At 34.8% G+C, this 24,149-nt stretch overlaps 1 protein-coding gene across 2 annotated transcripts in view; it reads right to left on the bottom strand.

Moving 5' to 3' along the window:
* Window positions 1-24,149, bottom strand: part of LOC121736848 — a 628,730-nt gene that overhangs the window by 16,602 nt on the left and 587,979 nt on the right. For both annotated transcript variants that reach the window (XM_042128297.1, XM_042128298.1), the window contains one exon: window positions 17,441-17,576. In XM_042128297.1, coding sequence (XP_041984231.1) covers window positions 17,441-17,576 — 136 coding nt within the window. The remainder of the gene's footprint in view (window positions 1-17,440; window positions 17,577-24,149) is intronic.

Below are 24,149 nucleotides of genomic sequence, written 5' to 3'. Positions count from 1 at the left end.
AGATCCTCCCGACTTTTATATTTTTGTGAATAAAGGTAAAAATATAAGTTAAAAGCATGCAAGAAATGAGAACATGCAACACAAAAATAAAACAGCGACCATTAATGTATCCTTGCTAGAACAGCGAGATCCGAGTGCGGGGAGTTCTGGGGAGATCTGGGAAGTTCCGGGGAGATCTGGGGACATCCGGGGAGTTCTGAGGACTCCAAGAACAATACGAGTGTGGCAAAACAATGGCTTAGATTAATGGTCGTCTACTATAATACTTTCGGATATTATGGCGCGAGACAAAAGGAAAAAAGCGATTAAAAAAGGATAAAAGTACTGTCGTCGCGTTTGATAGATTAATCCTAAAGTAGTTTTGAATGTATAACGGAAGTTTTAAGCAAGTAATGTTCTCTAATGGTTTATTTTAGACGTTAGGGATTTACTGAAATCTGACTACTAATGGTCACAACCAGCTAATGGTAAAATAGACAGAGAGAGATATATATATAAAAAGAAAGAAAGGGTTTCTCCTTAATTTTGTCAAAAATGGAGAGAGCATAATTTTTAAACTTGTTTGTGTAATAAAAGAGGGAGAAATAAATTAAGTAGAACAAATACAGTAATTTCTCTTCGATTTGAATACTTAATACCTTAGGGTCAATTAAGACCGCGACGCGACGAGGCGAAGCGAGGCGCGGCGCGCCATTTGTATGGATTTGACAGATTTCGTGAGGGTGAGACGTCTTGCGAATCTGTCAAATCCATACAAATTTAGAAATGCATCTACGCGTCGCGTTGCGGTCTGAATCGACCCTAAGAAGGCTTTACTTAAACAGCCTCCAAAAATATTGATACATCTGACAGAATGTCAGTGCTATTATTTAACATTGTATATCATCATAATGTACCTATTTTTTAAAACAAACGTTCGAATTCATATATACTCTCTCTCTCTCTCTTTCTCTCTGTCTCTTTTTGGCTGGATTTATCTACGTCCGCGCGAACGAGCGGTTTGGCCGCTACAGGACTCACGAGTATGTAACGATTAAAATAGCGGTGCGGTCGCGCTGTCATTTACTTAAGGCCCAGTAGTCCCTAAAATTAGCAGGTCGATGTGTGTCAGTACGAATATCAACGTAAAGGACATTAAAATAACATTCATATCAGCGCGCCTTGTACAGTGGCTGTTACGCGCTCGCCGCGTGCCTTGATAATAGAAAATAGGAGAAAAAACCTTTTGTTTTTAGTATAACGCAAATCAAATATATCAAATCGTTTACGTTAGCTTACGACACATATCACATATTTTTTTGTTTTTTCTAGAAAGTGTGTAATTTAGCCATAAAATAATTTAATTATGAAAAACAGCGTTATAACAGTCATCTTTGAGATTTTTTTTCTATCGAACAGAATTTTTCAAATTGTGTACTGATATACCGTTACGTATAGGAAATTTTCTCAATTTTAAAACGGTACTTACTTATTTTATACTTAAATAATGACATTTCCTTTACTAAAAACATTATTTTAAAAACCCATTTATGTAGTTGCAACTACCAGAGCGCCTTAATAATTATTACAATTTCTTTTGATCTCGCGGAATAGCCGCCTAACCGCGCGTTCGGGCGGACGCATATAAGTCCTTTGCCTCTTCTCCGCTGGCGCTTGTGCCTCGGGGAAGTCGGGGACATGTCCGGACTCCGGGGTTTATCCATTTTGACAGCAACGTATCACTGTTTCAATCATGCTTACCCGAGCCCCCAAACGTCACGCAAATCCGACTTGGGACAATTCCGACATACAATATACTTAGTCTGGCCATAAATACTGTTACTAGTAAAAATAAACAAAATATTACATTTGAATTTGGATTCTGTAATTTTTATATGTTTGTTTATTGTGTTTTCTCATTTTGGCGCCAATGTATTTGACAATATTTTGCGACATTGAAATGGAGTGGGGTGATCAAAAGAACCAAATGGAGTCTAATGTCATTTTTAAAACTCTCCATACGCTTGGTATTAGTAAAATGTTTGTGTACCGGGCCATTAATAAGTACAATGAGACCTCCTCTGCTTGTGGCAGAAAAAGATCTGGCCGTCCACGCCCACACAGTGTTCGTACGAAAAAGGTGGTTAAAGCAGTAAGGGAAAGAATTTGAAAAAAATTGGTTCGATAGTAAAATATTTTATCTCACGAGATAAAGATAGCACCTAAAACCATGTCATGTATTTTGAATTATGACTAAGGACTTTCAGCCTACAAGAGACGTAGGTACTGGTTATTTCCTAACTGATAATTTAAAAAAGAAAGGGTGGTAAAATTTAAACAACTACTGGAGCGGTACGCAAAGGGAGGTCACAAAAAATGTTTGTTTACGGATGAGATTTTTTTTACAATTAAGCAATATTTTAACATACAAAATGGTTTTATTTATGCTTGAAGTTCTAAGGTTCAACATCAAGTTCAATAATCAAGAATGGTCCTTCCAACAAGGCTCGGCGCCGGGTCATAAAGCTCGGTCGGTTTGCGGTCGTCCCGCTCTAACAACGTCATTTCCCGTTTGTTAAAGTAGGACGCGGCATTTTCGTACGATTGTTTGAGCCTCAAAACGGTTTCGTGGTACGGCCCTTGGTTGGAAACGAACGTTTCGGACTTCACAGAGCTGAAGACTGGTCGTCGTCTAGTCCCGATGTTAATCCACCGGATTATGATTTTTAGTCGGTTTTAGAGAGTATGGCTTGCTGTAAATGCCGTGATAATTTGTAGTCACTAAAACAATCCATACGACTGGCAGTGAAGAATTTTCCCATGGAATGAGTCCGTCTTTCTAATGATAACTGGCCACAATGTTTAAATGACGTTATTGTAGCCAATGAAGGCCAATTTGAGTAAGCTTTTAATATTTTAAATTGTTTTATATTTATGTATTAAACTAATACACTGTAAAAGTAATAAAATTTATTTGCAATAGAAAAAAAATGTTTTTCTGTGCATCAGTATTTATGGCAAGACTAGGTATGTACCTACCTACATCATTTCGAGCGGGAGGATATTTCTGGGTGTGGCTTTATAATATTTAAATGATAAAACGGGTTAGAACTTAGAACATCCTTAAATACTAATAAATACGTAAGTGTTTATTAGTATTTAATGGGCCGGCTCGACCGGATAAATACCACGTTCTCACAGAAAACCGGCGTGAAACAGCGCTTGCGCTGTGTTTCGCCGAGTGAGTGAGTTTACCGGAGGCCCAATCCTCTAACCCCTACTCTATTCCCTTCCCTACCCTCAACTATTCCCTTCCCTTCCCTTCCCTACCCTCCCCTATTACCCTATTCCCTCTTAAAAGGCCGGCAACGCACTTGCAGCTCTTCTGATGCTGCGAGTGTCCATGGGCGACGGAAGTTGCTTTCCATCAGGTGACCCGTTTGCTCGTTTGCCCCCTTATTTCATAAAAAAAAGTGTGTTTGTTTGTCTGTTACCTCTTCACTCCCAAACCGCTGAACCCATTTTGATGTTGGATATGTAGAAACTTTGAGTCCCGGGAAAGGACATGGGATACTTTTTATCAGGTGAAAAATGTACGGTCGAACCTGTAACCTCGAGTGTGAATCAAAGGTCTACCCACTACGCCACTGACGCTTTTCTTTACTTTTAGGCAGTAAATATTCGTATCAAGCCGACTTATGTCCATTCTAAACACGTACCGGAAGTATAATAGGTATCACAAACATTAAAAACCGACAAAGATAATCTTAACTCGATACCGAGAAGTAAGCAAACACTCCAACGGCATTTTAAAGTACATAGATTAGATTTCATATTCCGAAAAACCATTACTTGTTTATCATCATCGTCATCAGGTGCAGTATACCTCGGCACAAATTAGCCAGTTCTATTGGTAGAAAATTATTGTAGTTATTATTCAAGTAAACAATCAATCTTCATTCGTCAATTATTAATACTTTAGGAGCGTCTGAATTTCTCTATAACCAAGATTATGAAGCTATCTATGACATGCACAGTTATTTTTGTTGATCATTCATGGGCAATCATAGACAAGCTATTATATGCATACTGAATATAACTATTAAACATGTAGAATATATTCCATATGTCCATTCCGCAATAGTGTACTTAATTGTTTTATTGGTACATAATTATTCATTGCATTAGTAGGCCAGTGCGGTTAGAAAAGATTTGATTGGTAACCCGTCCGTCAGATGACACTGTTAAAGAACACACAAACGATTAACCCAGTTTTTTTACCACAGTCATTTACATAACGGAGAAAAAAAAACTAAAGAAATCACGTTTTTCGTGATGTACATGCATGCGATTTATGCAATATAATTAAAGATGTTAATAGTTTGTTATGTAGAAATGAAAGTGAATTATTTTTAATATTTAATTTTTATGATTTAATGAGTTAAAGTGACGCCGCGTTAAAGTAAAAAACCGTGTTGGATGTGTTTTAGATTGCGATTTGAAAACAAGCAATGGAACAGCAAAAACTAGTGTAGCGACAAAATGGTTTTTGTCGCGTAATTTAAAAACCATAAATACATTTCATATAAGCTATGGGCAAATTAAAGTGTCTGCTTTTACCAATCTGTGTACAAATTTTGAAAGCTTAAATCACTCTCCTCTGTTGGCAAAATAGGAATCCCTTTTTTACAGAGGTATTTTTGATTGATTATTCTGTGTTATAAAAGTTGACCAATCGTGTTATGCTATGGGTAATTCAAAGATTTGTCTTTGAATGTCTTTGGACATGATTAATGCTGACAATGAACTTTAATTTCTTAGCTTTAGTCATTGCTGAGAAAAATCGATATCGCTACAGCCAAATTATCAAGGCGCGGCGTCGCCTTAAAAAGATTAGGCTTCGACGTTCGCATTTAAAGATGGTTTATAAATGATTGAGAAAGTTGACTTGTAACGACTGTTAAAAATTCCTTTTTTTTCCGAAATGATGATTACAATTTACAATAAACACAACGTAAGTGGTAACGTTTGAGTTGGCCAAAAATCTAAACTACATATCTAGAAAATCTAACATAATATCTAATAGTTTCGAAAATATATTTTTCTGTTCCGATGTCTTACGGTAGAAACGTCGAAAATAAAGTATTCGTTACAAAGCTTTACACAGTTTATCGAAACCTACAAAATAATCTTTAATTACTGAAATTTAAGAGTAAAATATAATTTTAAGCTCATTATCAAACAGCACCTCAAAATTATTTACCATGGAAAAACATTTCGCAAAATATTTAATAATATAAAATGTTCATTATAAAATTGGGACTGTAAAAATATTGTTCGGCCAAAATTTAATTAAAACGAAGAAGAATTAAATTTTTTATTAAAAGAAAAAAACCCTTTATCATCATCACTAATGATCAATCATCACTATAAATGACGCGTGGAAATCGTAATTTATTTTCGCAACAAAATCTATCCTATGCATTCAAATATTTGTATCTTTCTATCGCATTGGGGTAAACCTGTAATGGTAGAAATAAGTATGGAAATAAATAAATAAACTATAATATTATAGTATAAGAATCAATCATAATTACATCTAAATTCTAAATCGATTCAACCCTTTAATCCATCAATCCCCAAGCGGCACCCGGCTGTCGCATAGTAATTAAAAATCTATCGTGTCTGCGATTCCCACGATCGATGTATTACAGAATGAAGTGTGAAGACTAATTAGACAAACATACTTTCGATCTTTGACAGTATTATATTATTATAATTTGGTATGTAAATTTGTACATACCAAATGGAGAGATGAACGCAGTCTTATCCTGATCATTAACGCTTACTTTTATTTGCCAGAATCCTGATTGTAGATCAATTGTGGACATATATGGCATGGCTTTAGCTTGATGTACAAGATCATCTATTCTTGGTAAGGGATATCTATCTGGTACAGTTATTTATAATAATTCGTAGACTTTAATATATATTATATACATTAAAGTCTACGAATAATAAAAACTAATATAACTCCGTCAAAAAACATGCTCCACAATACTTGTCAAAAAAGTGTACCAGTTACCTCGCGACCACCGCGCTGATCGGTTCACGCGTTATCGCACACCGAAGTACGCAAGGCTCGCCTATTAGTTAACGTAACTACCTAACAAACATTACCGCGGGTGCTCCTGCCTGCAGGAGCACCTTATTTGTGATGGAGAAGATGTCAAGTACCCCCACAGTAAGTTATGCCAACGTTACCTCCAAAATAATGTACCCCAAGAAAGACCAAGCCATCGTAATAGATTCGATCGACGGATTGATGCTAAGAGATTATTTAATGGCACTCTCAACTGTAACAAAGTCAACGAATATTCGATTCATTTCCCGGATTGCTAACTCAAGAATTTGTGTTTACATGGATTCCAAAGAAACTGTAAATCAGCTGGTTGACGTAATTAAGAAAATAAAAATTAAAGATTATACTTTAGAGATTCGCCCACTGATTTCTAGAAATAAAAGGATTGTTTTATCGAATGTTTGCCCGATCATTCCCAACGAGGTTTTAATAGAAAAATTTAACGATATAAACATTAAAATCTTAAGCCCGATTACTTTTATGAAAGTAGGTATACCAGATCCTGGCTTCTCGCATATAATGAGCTTTAGGCGACAACTTTACGTTTCCCCCGAGGACGAAAAAAGACTGCCGGAATCGTTACAAATCCAGTATGAAGATACTAACTACTGGATATATGTATCAAACGAGTCGATGAAATGTTTCGTTTGTAATACAATGGGACACTTGGCTAAAAATTGCCCTCAAGGTAATCATACCTTAAATACCTCTAAAAATCTCAGTGATATTACACCAGAACCTATTGAAAGCCTTAATAATATTTTAGAAGAGTCCCAAAATTCTTTACCTCAATCTCAGGTTGATAATATTATTAACTTATCATCATCACCAAAAGATTATGAACATAATAAGGGCATTAAACGAATACATTCTACTACTACATCAGAACCTTCCCATTCAGAATTGAACCAAAATACTGACCTTATTACGGAAGAAATCGTACCATCGAGTGATTTTACTAACGACACCGACAGTAATTTTTCATTAGAAGAAGAAATACCTAGTAAGAAAAACTTAAGGAAGAAAAAGAAAACATTAGATAATAGATCAGAAGAACAGGTATGGACGGATATTAAATTCGAAATTAAGGAATTAGAAAATAAAGATGCCTTACCCCACTTTCCCTTGACATTAGACCAATTTAGAAAACTTCTTGACGAAACGCGCAACAAACAAAATATACAAGAAATTTTGCAAGACTATACAGAAAATACCGCCGAATTAATTACAATGTGCCTATTCATTCATCCGAAACTTAGTAGGAATTTAAAAAACCGGTGTTCGAGACTCACTAGAAAATTGCAAGAGCTTAATTTAGTTAAAGATAAGTAATTTCCTTTTGGTATACATTATTTATATTAAGTGTTATATTATAATCCATTTAAAACTTTATATCAAATTTGCTAAACCTATAAACATAATGAGAATTTTGCAGTGGAACGTAAATGGTTTCCGTGTAAGATTCGAAAGCATAAAATTACTTTTGAATGATGTCGATCCTTCATGTTTCTGTGTACAAGAAACCAATTTTAAAGATAGTTATTTTGCAAAATTGAAAAACTATGTATGTTTTTATAAAAATCGAACTTACAGCAGTATTGCTAGTGGTGGTGTAGCTACGTATGTCAAACCTCATTTATTACCTGAAGAGATTATTATTAATAGTTGCCTTGAAGTCGTTGCGATAAGAATAAAATTCCCTTTAGAGATTACTATTTGTAATGTTTACATACCTAATAGCTGTTCTATTAATCATAATGTGTTGAATAATTTAATTTATCAGCTTCCGACACCTTTTCTTTTATTAGGAGATTTTAATGGGCACCATTTTTATTGGGGTTCTAGTCGTTGCGATCCAAGAGGAAAAATAATAGCAGAGTGGTTAGATTTAAGTGACAATATTATTCTTTTAAATAAAAACCAACCTACGCATTTTAATTCTGGAAATGGTCACACAAGTAATATTGATTTATCTTTTGCTTCTCAAAATATATCAACTTATTTTGACTGGAATGCATTGGACCACCTTTATGACAGTGATCATTTTCCTATTGTAATATCTGCAGAAATTGAATTAAACCCTTACAGTAAAATAGGTTCTAAGCACTGGAAATATTTAAAAGCTGATTGGTTAAATTTCCAATATGACATTGAAAAGCGAGTAAAACAATTAGAAAAAATTAATATTACATCGAAAGTTTGTATTAATAAAACTGTAAAAGAATTTAATCAAATTATTTATAACTCCGCTGAAAAAAATATACCTATGACTAGTGGAAAGCTAAGAAAAAATCAAGTACCCTGGTGGAACGATGAATGTTCGAAATCAGTAAGAGAAACGAAAAGAGCTTACAGAAAATACATAAAAATAAAAAAAGTTAATTTAAATAAGCAAATTAGTCAAGAATATACCGAAGATGATAAACGTAAAGAAGAATATTTGAAGATTGAATACCGTAAAATAAGATCTAAGACTAGAAGAATTTTTAAAGAAAGTAGAAAAGTTAATTGGCAAAATTTTATTTCATCAATAAATAGTCAAACACCGATAGGAACTGTATGGCAGAGAATAAACTCTATAAATGGTAAAAAAAAGAATAAAATAAATATCATCTTAAAAAACAATGAAGGAATACTTTGTGATGACCCTAAAATGAATTCCGAGTTATTAGCTAAAAGTTTTGCTGCAAATTCGAGTTCAAATAACTATAGACAAGAATTTTTATCATATAAAAAAGAAAAAGAAGATGGCTGCACAGGATTTGATAAGCTAGATAATGAAAATCCTATCAACAAAATAATTACTGTAGAGGAACTTAATCTCGTTATTCAAAAATTAGGAAATTCCAGTCCTGGTCCTGATAAAATATCAAACATCATGATTAAAAAACTTCCGTTATTGGCTCTCGAACGACTTTTAGATATTTACAATTATATTTGGGTAAATCAGATTTTTCCTGATCTATGGAGAGAAGCCATAGTAATACCTATTTTAAAACCAGGTAAGCTAGCTACTGTTGCATCAAATTACAGGCCAATTTCACTCACATGTAATCTTTGTAAAATTTTAGAGAAAATTGTAAGCCATAGAATCAGATGGTACTTAGAGCGAAATCAGTTTTTAACATCTTTTCAGTTTGGATTTAGACAATTTAAATCAACCTTAGATCATCTGAGCCTTTTAGAAGAAGAAATTCTTAAGTCGTTTGCAAATAAATATAAAATAGTATTAATTGCCCTAGATTTAGAGAAAGCTTATGAAATGGTATGGAAGCACAGGGTGGTACAACTTTTACAACAGTTAAATTTAAAAGGTAACGTTCTAGCTTATGTTGTAAATTTTTTGTCTAATAGATATATAAGGGTTAAAATAAATAATATTCTTTCTGATCCTCTTTGTACCGAAAATGGACTTCCTCAGGGGTCTGTTTTAAGTGTAATTTTATTTTTGATTTCGATTAATAACGTCTTAGATATTATAAAACGACCCGTTAAGGGATATCTATTTGCAGACGATTTAACAATTTTATGTAGTGGCAAAAATCTTAAACTCGTTGAAAAAATATTGCAAGACACCTTAGACAATTTAAGTAAATGGAGTCTAGAAACGGGCTTTAAGTTTTCGGAAACCAAAACGGAAGTTATGATTGTGTCAAAAAATAAAAATAAAGAAAAAATTAACGTATTTATAAATAATAGTAAAATAAATCAAGTAAATGAGATAAAAATATTAGGTCTTACCTTAGATTCGCGATTAAATTGGGTATCACACATAAAAAAACTTAAATCCGAATGTTCTAACAGAATGAACATTATAAAAATTTTATCTTCAATTGATTGGGGATCTGACAGTAGGTGTATAAAAAATACCTATAAAGCTATAATTCGACAAAAAATCGATTACGGTTCTGTTTTATATGACTCAGCATCGAATAATATTTTAAAAATTTTGGATAGCATTCATAATACTTGTTTAAGGTTAAGTTTGGGAGCCTTCCGAACAAGCCCCGTTAATAGTATTCTAGTCGAGTCTGGCGAAATGCCTCTATCATATAGAAGGAAGGAACTATGCCTAACGTTTGCAGCCAAACATGTTGTGAATAATATAGATTCTCTCTTTTTAAAGCCCGCATTATTATCTGATATAGAATTCAGTTTACGACCTACTCTTTCAGTTCCTCTAAGACTAAGGGTTAAAAACTATTTAAATGAAATTAAATATGACTTACCGCCATTATTTCAACGTCATTTTCCTTATCAATTACCACCTTGGGATATAAATAAATTTAAAATAAACATAGACATGGCTAACAAATATCCCCGTGAATCTACTCCTAATTATATTTATAAGAACTACTTTTATGAACTTTTAGAAAAATATTCGGATTATACAATGTTTTATACAGATGGATCTATTTTTAATGAAAGAACGGGTTGTGCAGTTGTCTCAGAAAATTATAATTATAAATACAGACTACCTGACTATACTTCTATATTCACTTGCGAGGCCATAGCTATTTTAAAATGTTTGGAGATCATTAAAATTAATCCTACGACTTCAAAAAAATACATAATATTTTCCGATTCCTTGTCGTGCTTAACCGCTTTATTGAATGATAAAAATATTGATCCCTTAATAAATATAATAAGAGAAAATTTAGCGAATTTAAAAATTGATAATTTTTCTATAGAAATTATTTGGATTCCTAGTCACCAGGGCATTCCCGGGAATGAGAAAGCAGATGCTCAAGCTAAGGAAGCGACGACTTTAAATCAATGTAATTTGTTAAATTGTAATATTACAGACGTTACAAAATTTCTAAAGTTTAAAATTAAAAGTTTATGGAACAGCTGCTGGGTTGTAAATAATAATAGTTATTTGTATGAAATAAGGAAATCAATTTTTGAAAAATGTAATTATAAATTCTTTAAACGAAGAGATGAAATCGTTATTAATAGGTTAAGAATAGGTCATTGTAATGTTACTCACATCCATCTCATTACTAAATCTTCTAGAAACAAATGTTCAAGATGTGATTGTGTATTGTCTATAAAACATTTGCTTGTTGATTGTTCTATGTTTAGTTCAGAAAGAAGTAGTGTAGATCTTCAAAGTACGTTAAAAGATTGTCTTTTAGATTGGAAAAATACTGTAAATTTTTTGAGGTTAACTGGATATTATTCTGTAATCTAAAGTACAATATTGTTATTACTTGTAGTCGCTAATGACCTTGATGTTTAAAGCGACTTAAAATAAATAAATAAAAAAAAAAAAAAAAAAAAAGTGTACCTTAGGTACACATTTCAATACATTTGCAATATTAAGGTGACCTTGAGCGGTACTAGGCTGACGTTACATGACAGATCAAAAGGAACCAAATTTAAAACGGTAATAGTATGAGAGTTACGATTCCTTAGTTTTTATTATTCGTAGATATAAGTATAATAATTAGTTTCCATAATAATATTATGTATTATCATCGAAATCGGTTTAGCTGTTTAGGCGTGAAGACTGATAGACACACACATTCGTATTTATAATATGACTTATGAGTATCGAATATCGATGCATTTAATCCGATTTAATGTAAGTATTATTGAAAAATCTGTATTAAGGAAAAAAAGTTAGCATTCTCAATTCTCAGTAGCTTTGTCCACACTGTGCCTTTTTCTGTTCGTCAAGGGTATGTGTTATAATAGTGTAGTCAACAGCGTACGTGAGGCATGCCCGCGACGCATACTCTCTGATCGTACCTATCCAAAAAACAAAAATGACAATGTTGGCGTTGCGTTCGTTGGCGCATTCAATTATTGAATGCGCCAAAACGAAAGTTGAATGAAAGAAGATGACGAAAATTGAAGACGAAATCGCATAGTGTGGACATAGCTTTTTTTTTAATGAAATAAGGGGGCAAACGAGCAAACGGGTCACCTGATGGAAAGCAACTTCCGTCGCCCATTGACACTCGCAGCATCAGAAGATCTGCAGGTGCGTTGCCAGCCTTTTAAGGGGTAATAGGGGAGGGTACGGAAGGGAAGGGAAGGGAATAGTTGAGGGTAGGGAAGGGAATAGGGTAGGGGTTAGGGGATTGGGCCTCCGGTAAACTCACTCACTCGGCGAAACACAGCTCAAGCGCTGTTTCACGCCGGTTTTCTGTGAGAACGTGGTATTTATCCGGCCCATTCGTGCCGAAGCATGGCTCTCCCACGTAAATACTATTAGATACTCACAATAGCAACCTACTACAATTGCATATCAGAGCGTAGCGAATCTAAAACAATTTCGAAATTCTCCGAAATGCAATTCGAATTCGGAACAATAGTTTCGAATCTAAACAAATCTGATGAGTTGATGAGCAACAATAATCACTCGTCCCACTGAGCGTTCCCATTTTGTTTTTATTGTTCTTTATTGTTTGGAATGTTGAACAACTTCGTGGAACTAATTTTTGCGTAGGATTGTAAAAAATAATAAACATTTTTATGGTATAATAGTCCACCTACGCGAATATTTTGATGCAATCAGGTGCGGTCGAACACTTTAATTTAAAACCTCCTCTTTTTTTATCGATTAAAATTTAAAAATGGAAATATGATTTGATGAATATTTAAATTCGGATAAATTTTCTGCTAAATAATATAGTCGTGTTACAATATGTTTTTTGTATTACTTCCTCTTTTACGCCGCGCCGGCGGTCTACTACTGTCCTTTGGATGACGCAAGAAGCCCCCCCTTTTGTGTTTTTTTTTTGAGAGAAAGATTTTTTCATACTCAAACTTTAAGTTATTTTAAATATAAACATTTGAGTATCAAAACTTGTAAATAAAAAAAATCCTCGTGGTCCAACAATCGTAAGGCCCCTTGGACCGACCGAGGGGCCTTAGGCGGTGGCCCAAGTCGCCCGCGCCTTACGCCTAGCCGTTGGAAGTTATAAGGAACTTAATCCCAGAACACTCCTAAATATCCCAGAAATTGACAACAGATGTACTTCAAAGTTACTAATACCACAATAATTTATATCTCAAATTTCATTTAAGGCCAACATCGGTCATACCAGAATGATTTGTTACTAAATCCAAGTGATCAAAGTAGATTTGGTAGAAAGGCCTTTGTCCATTGCCGCCTCAACGGAACGTCACCGACAAAAATTCAAATAAAATGCTACTTTATGACCTAGGCTATAGGTTTCATTATCTACCGACTGGTCAGCCACCCATGCCGCCGCTGCTTTGTATTAGCGAAAAGCAAAATGAAACCTACGCATGCCAACAGTGGCATAAAATTTAGAGCACGCTACCGGTCACAAAATTAGTATCGAAATTATTTTAACCAACAATGAAAGTATAGATCATCCTCTGCATATTTCTTCAGATTTATAAGATTTCTTCAGAAAAAGGGCACATTAATACGAAAACGGCATTGTATTTTAATTTTTGTCGGTGACGTGACGTTGGCGGTGGACAAAAAACCTTACGATACAAAACTTACCGCCCACCGATATCAAATGATTGACATAATTAATTGGCTAAATTAATACTAGTAATGGATAGGATCCCTGTTATTCAAAGATCTATTAATATTTTAATGTAGATAATGATTAATTATTATTTTTGATTAGGTACTAAATTTAGGTACCATCGTAGAAACTGATTCAAAGGTTAGGTAATTTTTTACACAATATGTCATCCATACTTATGTTATAAATGCGAAAGTGTGTATGTCTGTTTATCTGTCTATTTGTCTGTCTGTCTGTTACCCTTAAACGCCCAAAGCGCTCAACCGATTTTGCTGAAACTTAGTATATAAGATGTACGGTTCCCATGCGATAAACGAATTTTGGCGCACATAACTTGCTCCTTTTTTGGAAGTCGGTTTAAATAATCAGCACAAGGTTCAATCGAAGTCATAAAGAGCACCAATAAAGGGAAATTGAAAAAAACTTCACTTTCTAAAGCATTCCTCGGCTATACAATGTCACCAAATCACCTGTAGTTCTGGTATGTTAAACACTTTCGGAACCCAACCCACTACCTTCCGGAGCCAGGTGGCCACTGAACCATCGGGACAAAAGGCATCGGAGGTCCCCAATCGATCGGGAGGGACTCCATTGTTGGGCACCATTCATGTCCTATTGAAATCTTTCCTAAAACTATAAGGGAACCCTTCTTTGTGAAGTAGGGGGACCGAACTGTGTGATTTTCGCGGAATTTTTGAAAAAACTTCCTATTTAGAGTTGATATGGATTTTCTATGTCTGTATTTTTTTTAATCGCAGAATAAAATTACATTCCGGAATATGTTTTAAAGCAAACATTGAATTGAAATAAACGGGAAATATTATTGATAAATGCAAACGTAATGATGATAAAATATAAAAAATCAGGCATCTCATTGCAAACGTTAATGAAAAATTCCGGGATTATGAAAAGCTTTTAATACGACTTTTGCATTTAAAAGAGATTCGGCCGTCGATATTGATATGATATTAATAATAACCGGGTGACCCGGTGACCGAAATCCGGTATTGAAGACGAACAATTGTTTCACGGTGATAAGTACTAGTATCGCTTGGCGCAACGTAAAAGTTTTGGAAAGTTTCACGTTAAATAGTTTGGGCACTAGTTTCCAAGCGTACGTAGCGAAAACTAAATAGATAATTTTGAATTGAGATACGTGTAGAGTAAAATTTTTCGTTTCAGACTATGTATTTTGTTGTTTTTTAGGATTCCGTACCAAAGGGTAAAACGGGACCCTAATACTGAGACTTCGATGTCTGTCCGTCTGTCTCCAGGCTGTATCTCAAGAACCGCTACAGCTAGACTTTTGATTTTTTCACAGATTGTGTATTTCTGTTGCCGCTATAACAACAATACAAAAAAGTAAAAATGAAATAAAATTAATAATATTTAAGGGGGGCTCCCATACAACTTATGAAATACACTTGAAATACTCACAAATTCCTTAATTATATATTGTATTCTTTAGTAATTATAATAAAATTAAAATAAATATTTAATCCATACAAAAATATACAATTTTTTGCCAACTGTCGCTCAATAACGGTACGGAACCCTTCGTGCGCGAGTCCGAATCGAACTTGGCCGATTATTTAATATTTGAAAGTAAACTTTTCATTTATAAAAATCATATTACACGGATAAACCGATTGTTACCAAAATTAATAATGAAATGTGCAAGTAAAAATAATGTACAAAATAGGAGTTTGATGATCCAGCTGAATAACCGGGCGAAATGTTAATGGCTATCGTGTCCATTAACCCGACCGCGACAGTCCCGGAATATCCCGGACATCGAGTGGGAACGGCCACCCCACAACCTAATACTTTCCCTTCACTGTATTATGTATCAGACCGCTTCGTTGGGCGAGAATTTAATATAAAGTGACGTCACGACTCACGATGTAGGCGACGGTCCTATATTGGATGTTTGTTACCCCCAGCCGAAATTGGGGATAATATAGTCTAGCACATAGGCTTTATTACGATTTACGACACATAGGCTTTCTTACGACACATAGGCGTAAAACTCTAATTGTGAGGAACTTTCCTTATTTGTTTTTTTTTTATGAAATAAGGGGGCAAACGAGCAAACGGGGCACCTGATGGAAAGCAACTTCCGTCGCCCATGGACACTCGCAGCATCAGAAGAGCTGCAGGTGCATTGCCGGCCTTTTAAGACGGAATAGGGTAATAGGGGAGGGTAGGGACGGGAAAGGAAGGGAATAGGGGAGGATAGGGAAGGGAATAGGGTAGGGGACTGGGCCTCCAGTAAACTCACTCACTCAGCGAAATACAGCGCAAGCGCTGATTCACGTTGGTTTTCTGTGAGAATGTGGTATTTCTCCGGTCGAGCCGGCCCATTCGTGCCGAAGCATGGCTCTCCTACATATAGAAATTATAATGGGACCTACAAAAAGATATCTTTTCTCTAACGGATTTTTCGTTATGTTCGCATTTATATTAACCATCCTTCCCATCTTTTAGTACTAAAGTCATACTAAGGGTAGGTTGCACCAACTTACTTAAAGCTTTAACTGTAACTTTAACTAAAATGCAAAATGTCAAATCTTTGATAAAACTCAAAAATGGACGCTATATATAACCATAGAGCTCGACAAGGCTTTAATGCACGTGGCGAAAAAAGGAACTAACGCTGTCATCATACAAAAACGCCATTTTTGACAATTCTCCTTTATCAGCAGCGCCCCCGCCCACGTTCATTTAAAGCCTTGTCGGACCAGCAACGTCTTATGTGGTCAAAGTTAAATAAGCCTTAACTATAACCATAACTTTAGCTTTAACCACGCCTCTGGTGCAACCCACCCTTAAAAGTTAAAGTATTTTTAAACTGAAGGTAAATTAAACCATTGCCCGGAATTAGAGAGGCAGTTAAAAGTTTACGGCTTGTAACTTCGATGTTCCTTAATCCTTTACGTCGTAAAAACGAATCCATACGCATTACGCGTTAGCAGGAATCGAGTAATTTTACGCGCTAGCACTTTAAGCAAGAAATGCGCAATTTTACGCGTTAGCATCGCTTAATTTTTCAGAACCATTAGACGAAATTGAAATTGGCGCGAAAATAACATTAACAATAAACCTTCCGGTGGAACTGAGCAATTATTTATTGCGAATTCGAAATTTAAACGGGAAATAAATTGTTATAGATATTGTTATTGTTGGAATTTCTCGCTTATTATTTCTAATGCGCAGAAATATGGAGTTTAATAAAGGAAAGTGTTTTTGGAATGGTTGTTTACTTCAAAGTGTTGAATTGCTCAAGGTGCTGAATAAACTATTCATGTGTGAATTTGTTTGTTCTCGGCAAGCTATTGGAGCTGCAGGTTCAAGCCGGGCAGATCTTCTGGAGTGTTTTGAACACATTGTATATTCTGGAGTAGGTACCTATTCGAACATCTACGTGTTAGGAATTCACTATCTCAACACTCTCAGATCTATCATGATTGTCTGGGGTTGCTTATTTTAATTTATTTGTTATTAATACGACATTTAAATAATTTTTGGATGACGTAATTACTTACCAGTTTCTACTACCTACTAGACATAACATTTTTGTATTAGAAGTTGATTTATTCCTTTTGATTAGTGCTATCACAAAGCCATACGCACTCAGTCTTTTAATGATTACTTACTTTATTTTAATCATCACAAAATATTCATTAAATTAACGTTTAATATTAATTAAATCTCTCTGACTGCGACCGCAACTGTAAACTAGCTAGATATTCACTTGTTTCACAACTACAAATATTTTAAAACTACCCGCAGCGCAACTTACCTGGGCTTGTGATAGGTGGGGTTGCTGTTAGTCTTGAGGATGTCGGCGTTGGGGACGGACGTGGGCAGCGCGTGCTCTCGCTCCAGCTCGCTCTCGTAGCTTTCCAGTGGTACATGTTTGCCGGGCAACGGGTCCGCTGGAAAAAGAAAAAAAATATATATTAATTATAGAAAAAAAATCAGTATTTTTTCATAGCTTTTACATAGAAAAACATAGTAAGTGAACTATTATATAGTAGACAATCGTCATAGTTAACAAATCAGTATTTTTTCATAGCTTTTACATAGAAAAACATAGTAAGTGAACCATTATATAGAAGACAATCGTCATAGTTAACGCTAATTAGTAATTATTCTTTAGCTTAATGAATGGTCATGGAGAGGCTGCGAAAATCGGAGATAGGTTCCCTTCTAGGAAAAACGGCATGATTCTTCAAAATCATCCTAAAATGTTATAACGCAAAATACATCAAGACGCATATTACTTAAAATAAGACGTAAAAGACGACGCCGAGTCTTAAATCTAAAATAATTTAATTAAATTTCATTATCGTTCGAATAAAGCGGTCATTTAAATTGCAAATCTAAAGTCGTTGCCCTGTTATCATTTCGCATGAGATCTTTTTATGAGAATTTCCGCAAAATCGATAATTACTACGGTTTTTTGTTCGGAAATACAGCATTATATTGAATTAAGAGCTAGCCACAGTTATTTGAAAGCGGAAATTAAAATGTGCGGTGAAAGTATTAGCGTGCTCGATGTGCGATACTTTGTTTCTCATCAGATAGCCCTAATGGTAATAGAAAGCCACGGAGAAGGTACTTTTAATAGAAATAATTAAGGTACGACTGGTACATTTGAATGACTATAATATCAATGATGGCCGATGAAAGTAATTGAATCTACAATACTATCAAATGTTGTTTAGCTTATCTTATATCTGCTATAATACTGCAATCTTGTTCGAGCAGGTCTAAAATTCTACGGTAACTATACTTTTTTCCATAATAGAAACTGTCCTACGTCCGTTCCGGACCTCTAAGTCATCTTAGTATCTTCTAACCAGATATCGTCAATTGTTCAGCGCGCAGCGGTTTAAGCGTATGTAGTAATAACAAGTATTCGCATTTAAAATATCATGAAACTAGCTTTTGCCCGCGGCTTCGCTCGCGTTAAGAAGTATTATTATTAATTAGGTATCAAAGTATCAGCCCGATCGGTTTAAAATTGACAAAGTTTGATACAAACTTTTATCGCCTATCCCTTGGGGTACAATTGATCAAAATCCTTTCTTATCGGATGACTATGTCATGGCATCTACATATATATGTCGCAGCCGACTGGTTTAAATAGCCGTTCAATCAAACAGCTAGCCCTTTGACTGAACAACGCCATTCAATCACACGTCTAGCTTTTATATTAAATATTTTAGTCGCTCAAAACGTTCAACACTACAGCTGATTCAAAAGCCGCCGTCTAATTGAAGTAGTTCAGCGCGCACCGCTGCGGCGCTAGGTGCGTTTTATTTACAATATGGCGTCAACTAGCAGGTGTTTGTTGGTGTTTGTGGTTGTTTTTCGGAAAGAAAGTAGTTAATAAAAGTTACAAGTGTTATTAAAGCGACAAAAATTGTGGAGGCACATACGAGTGAATTAAAATTTCAACAACTATTCGAGGAGAAATTACGGGATTATGAAATGGATGGACGCAGCCTCTCCCGAAAGGGGGGTTCGGGGGGCACAGCCCCCCGTCAAAACAAAAACAAACACAATCCAGAAAGTCCAAAAGTTGGTTAGGTTAGGTTAGAACTTAGACCACAACACAGAGGGAGCCGAACGAGCGCAGCGAGCGTGCTGCGGCAGCAGCCGGCGACCGCCGTCAAATAAAAGGGGGGCTCAAACCAGTTGGCTAAGCGTCGTCTAGCTGTAGTGTTGAACGTTGTAGTCAACAAGTCGGCTAAACGACGTATAGCCGTGTGATTGAATGGCGTTGTTCAGTCAAAGGGCTAGCTGTTTGACTGAACGGCTATTTAAACCAGTCGGCTGCGACATAATATAGATAGATATGAAATCATGGACATGGACATAATAATTAATAGATAAGAACAAATCAAAAGTTCCTATAAAGATTCTAAGTTAATTAGGCACATAAAACGTCAAAGGTTATCGTATTCGAACCCGCTACATACAAAGCTGTGATTGTGAGCTGACGTAATAACAATGCATATTATCGCGTTCCACTGAACTTAAAATTTGATAGCTCGTGAGAACGATAGGGCTGCACTGGGGTCGATAGACCTGTTGTATCGATAATAATACTATTGACACTCTAGTATTGAAAATATCTTCGAAAAGATCCTTCTATAAGCTTGAAAATAATGATGTCTGTTATGAAAATATATTATTTGTGTGTAAAATAATAAAAGTGAAAAGTGTATTGTATGTAGATATATAATAAGGACTGTATTAAATCTGCAATTCGTCAAAATCTATATTTTGTTATCAAGTTATGTGGAAATCCAATTTTAGGTTTCTTTTTGATTGATCCCTTAATTTACAGCAGGTACAGAATAAAAGCTGCTTTTTTCATGATATTAAATCTGGTATTTACGAGCTTAAAACCTTAGAATCAACACAAAACTTAAGTCATCGAAATTAGATACAACTTCCAATAATTAAAAGCATTTCAATCAATTCATCGTCATTCTATACCTCCCACTGTTCAACATTCCCATAATTACAACAATAGGCATGTGATGCTAACGTATTCACTCAATTCATCGATATCCGACACCGCGGACCGCCCAACACAATTTCCAGTATAAAATAGGGTTGCCATTTTGCCAACCTCTAATTTAAAAAGCCAGGTCGCATTAGAAAAGTCGAATTTTGGTAATTTAGTCAGAACTTAATATGTCTTTAATTTATACGCTTAGAAACCATGCTTACTTATTGAATCTTATATGTTATAACTAGTTGTTACAAACCCAGGACACTGCTAAAAACTATGCAGGACATTTGAGATGTCCAAATTTTTACGGTACAAAAACGTTATGTGTCCTGGGAAAACAGGACGGTTGGCAACCCTATCACTAATAAAACATTACGGTTTCGTGTTCAGAACAGTTGTACGGTCATCTGAAACTTCGAATGCCACACAAATGGAAACAACCACTATCTAAGTCAGTATTCTAATAAAGAGATAGGTAGATATTTGATATTGCAAAACTTTGTATAGTCCGTGCAATCCACGAAGACGCGCCCCACTCCTCCTAATCGTTTATAGTATATGACGTGTGCAAGCTTTCGCCAATGTTTGAGTGTTATCGGTACACACTAATTACCTATGAGTGCACGCGCACACTACAATAAATAGACCAATTAAGGGGGCGACTAACCCTAAAGTGTCGATTTTATAATTCATTTTTATACTTGAAAATAAGCCCCGAATTGTTTCATTTTCTAAAATTAGATACTACATTATATTTCCGAGAATTCGATCTGAGCAAAAACACGATATCTTAAAATTTTCTCGATAGAAAAAAATCACAAAGATGCATCTAATTTTCACGAATTTTTCATTTATTGCCATAACCGTGCATTGAACTAAGTTAATATTTTAACACATTGTATAAAATTCTATCATTGAGAGATCGACCTAGCGGATTTTTAAAATGTTGTATATTTATCGAGTTTTTGAGAAAAAACTAATTTGGCGATGAATCCGCGTCGTCCTTTTTCACCTGGCATATGAAAGACGGGCGTGAGTGTGAAGAGAGAAGGACGATGTTTGATTTTTTGGGTTAGTCGCCCTCTTAAGAGGAGTCCACACCGCCGTTTTTCCATACAAACGTTGTCCCCTGTTTCCTCCCTGGATAATGCCGATAGAGTTATAATTTTTTTCCTGAATATCTATGGCCACTAATACAATGTCCCTATGTTTTCTTTTTTTTTCATAATTTAGTTAATAAAAAAGATATGAACGTTCAAAAACTCAAAAAAATGGCCAGATTTTCCTCGGTGTTCAAACACCCAGAAAACAATACTGGCTAGAATATACAAAAAAACATAGGAACACAGCTCAATCTTTGCTTTAATTCTTAATGAAAAAAGTACTTAAATCGGTTAAGTTTTGGAGAAGGAATCAGCGGACAACGAATCGAAGATTTTCTGTTCTTTTATTAGAACTTTTGTCGTGCTGTCGCTCTGCGGTGGGAGACTTGAGATTGGTGAGACAGCAATACATTTTCAATTTCTCTTGCCTCTGGTGTATTCTCTTAGGTAAGAAAAAGCGTCACGGTAAAAGGGAAAGATGCTCACCCAAAAAGTGGTGGGACGCGTCTTCGTGGATTGCACGGACTATACCGATTGTGATGTTCTTATGATCGGTTTCTTAGGTTTGCTTTGGAATGGCTAATCAATGATAACTTTCATCGAATTGAAATCAAATCTTCGTGATAATTTTATTTTCATAAGTAATTTTATTTTCAAATAATTTGAGGTTTTGTATTCAGAACACGTTTGGCATTGGTCGCAACTCGCAACTCGCAAATAATGAGAAAAGTTTATTTTATAGTTTTACTAGCTGTCCCGGCAAACGTTTCTTTGCCATATAAAGTATTTCGCCCGTATTATTTTATTGAAGTGACTAAATAAGTATGTCACCATGGCAACGTCCATCGCTATCCCGTCGCACAAACAATGGTTGTCGTCAGTCTCGAGTTGTAATAATTTACAATAGTAAATTATTCAATTTTTTGGCCATTTTACAATAGTAAATTATTCGAAGTTTATTCAACAAATGCACTTATCAATATAAAAAGTAGCCAGTAGCCGATTCTCAGAAAATTTGGTAAAAATCAGTAAAGCCGTTTCGGAGGAGTACAGTAACTAACATTGTGAGTTGTGACACGAGAATTTTATATACTTATAAGATAATGCTGAGTTTTATAATGCTGACTTGTCGAGACTGGATAGAAATCATATTGAAAGTTGAAACGTTATAAATATACTGTTGATTATCAAAAAAAGCTATCGGGAAACTTTTTGTAACAAAATGCACGGTCACCCGAAGTTATGTTCGCACACGACGTCCGCGTCCTAATCAACAACTAGTTAAAAACATTATTATTCCAAGTAATCGACATAACCACAAAAACTTCACGAATCTAAACAAAAAACCAAAAAACAGTTTTTTATCTGTGTCGGATTTCTCGAAAATAATTAAATTAGCGAGACAAAAATGGCGCCGGTCTGATATCTCCATTACCATCGATCATCGCGAGGTCAGACCCTTGGGGGTTCCGTACATAAAAATATTGTGTAAAAAATACACGCATATTCCAGAAGGCGTGTAGGTCTATACTGGTAGTCTATTTTGATGCCTAGGTGATACTTAGTACATTCTATAATCTAAAATTACATTACATTTTCTGGAATATTGTGTAATTTTTTTTTAATGTTAGCTATCTGTATAGTTTACGTCTGTGAATGTTATTTATTATGCATAGCCCGTAGACGTATCATTAACTATTTTCTTTAATTCAAAATATCGTAATTTTATAAAAGACTTCGTTTTCTGTATCTGAGAATACTGTAGTCTATTTTCATGCCTAAGCTCGAGTATATTCTTATTTATTTAATAATAATAATAATTTATTTATCATCAAAATTAATTACAGTACATTGCTCATAAAATAACTAACAGGTATAAAATTGACAAATATAATTTTGATATATAATAATGTACACTTAATGTAATTCTTCTGTGTCCGAACTAGATAAATCTGTATTTCAGACCACAGTGCTCTTCAGTTTTCAAAGACTCTATAATTACAAACGAACTGTAAGCTACACTATTTAAATCATATTATTAATTAATTTTCTAAAAATATATTACTACATTATTTAATAATTATGTTTACTTCTTAAAAATTAGTTTAAAATCTTTTACAAAATAAAGGACTTAAATAAAATATTGTAAATTATCACAAATATTAGAATATTTCAAGTAAGTTAAAGAGTAAAATAAGTAAGAACGGTAGAGTATTTTAGTAAAATAACAATTTAACGAATAGAATTCTATGAGGCAAGCAGAAACATTTTACCGTGTGCCTCACAAAATGATTTCTATGAAAATTGTGACAGCTTTCATACATTTGACATTCGATAACGTTACGACATCGCTGCTGTTAAATTTTCCCGGTTCTTTCTTTCTTGTTTGAAAGTTGCTAAAATCTTCAACTATTCATCACGGACGTAAAAAAAAATACTATTCATAATTCAAGTTTCGCTCAAATTAGTTTATCGAGTGTGAACCGTACATTTTTCCGGGTTAAAAGTATCCTATGTGCTTTCCCGGGCTTCAGCATCTCCATACCAAATTTCAGCAAAATCAGTTCAGCGGTTTGGGCGTGAAGAGGTGACAGACAGACAGATTACGCAGACGCATTTATAATATTAGTTATGGATGATACGGCCTCTCCACCTTGGCCAATGATGAAATACAGGCAATAACGAACAAGTAAAAGATTCTCGTCTATGATTATTGATTACTCGAATCTTGGTCCACGACTCTGCATTGTTAAAGACAGCTTGGCAATCATAGAAGCAGAAATTATAACTACCTGGATAATGGCCTTTTTATACTTAAATCAAAGTAAAAAATAACCCGGTTTACTTAACCCTAAAATACACAACGGGTCGTGCAA

Source organism: Aricia agestis, chromosome 19 (assembly GCF_905147365.1).
Source record: "Aricia agestis chromosome 19, ilAriAges1.1, whole genome shotgun sequence".
In the NCBI taxonomy this organism is placed as follows: domain Eukaryota; kingdom Metazoa; phylum Arthropoda; class Insecta; order Lepidoptera; family Lycaenidae; genus Aricia; species Aricia agestis.
This window is presented reverse-complemented; position numbering and strand designations above follow the sequence as displayed.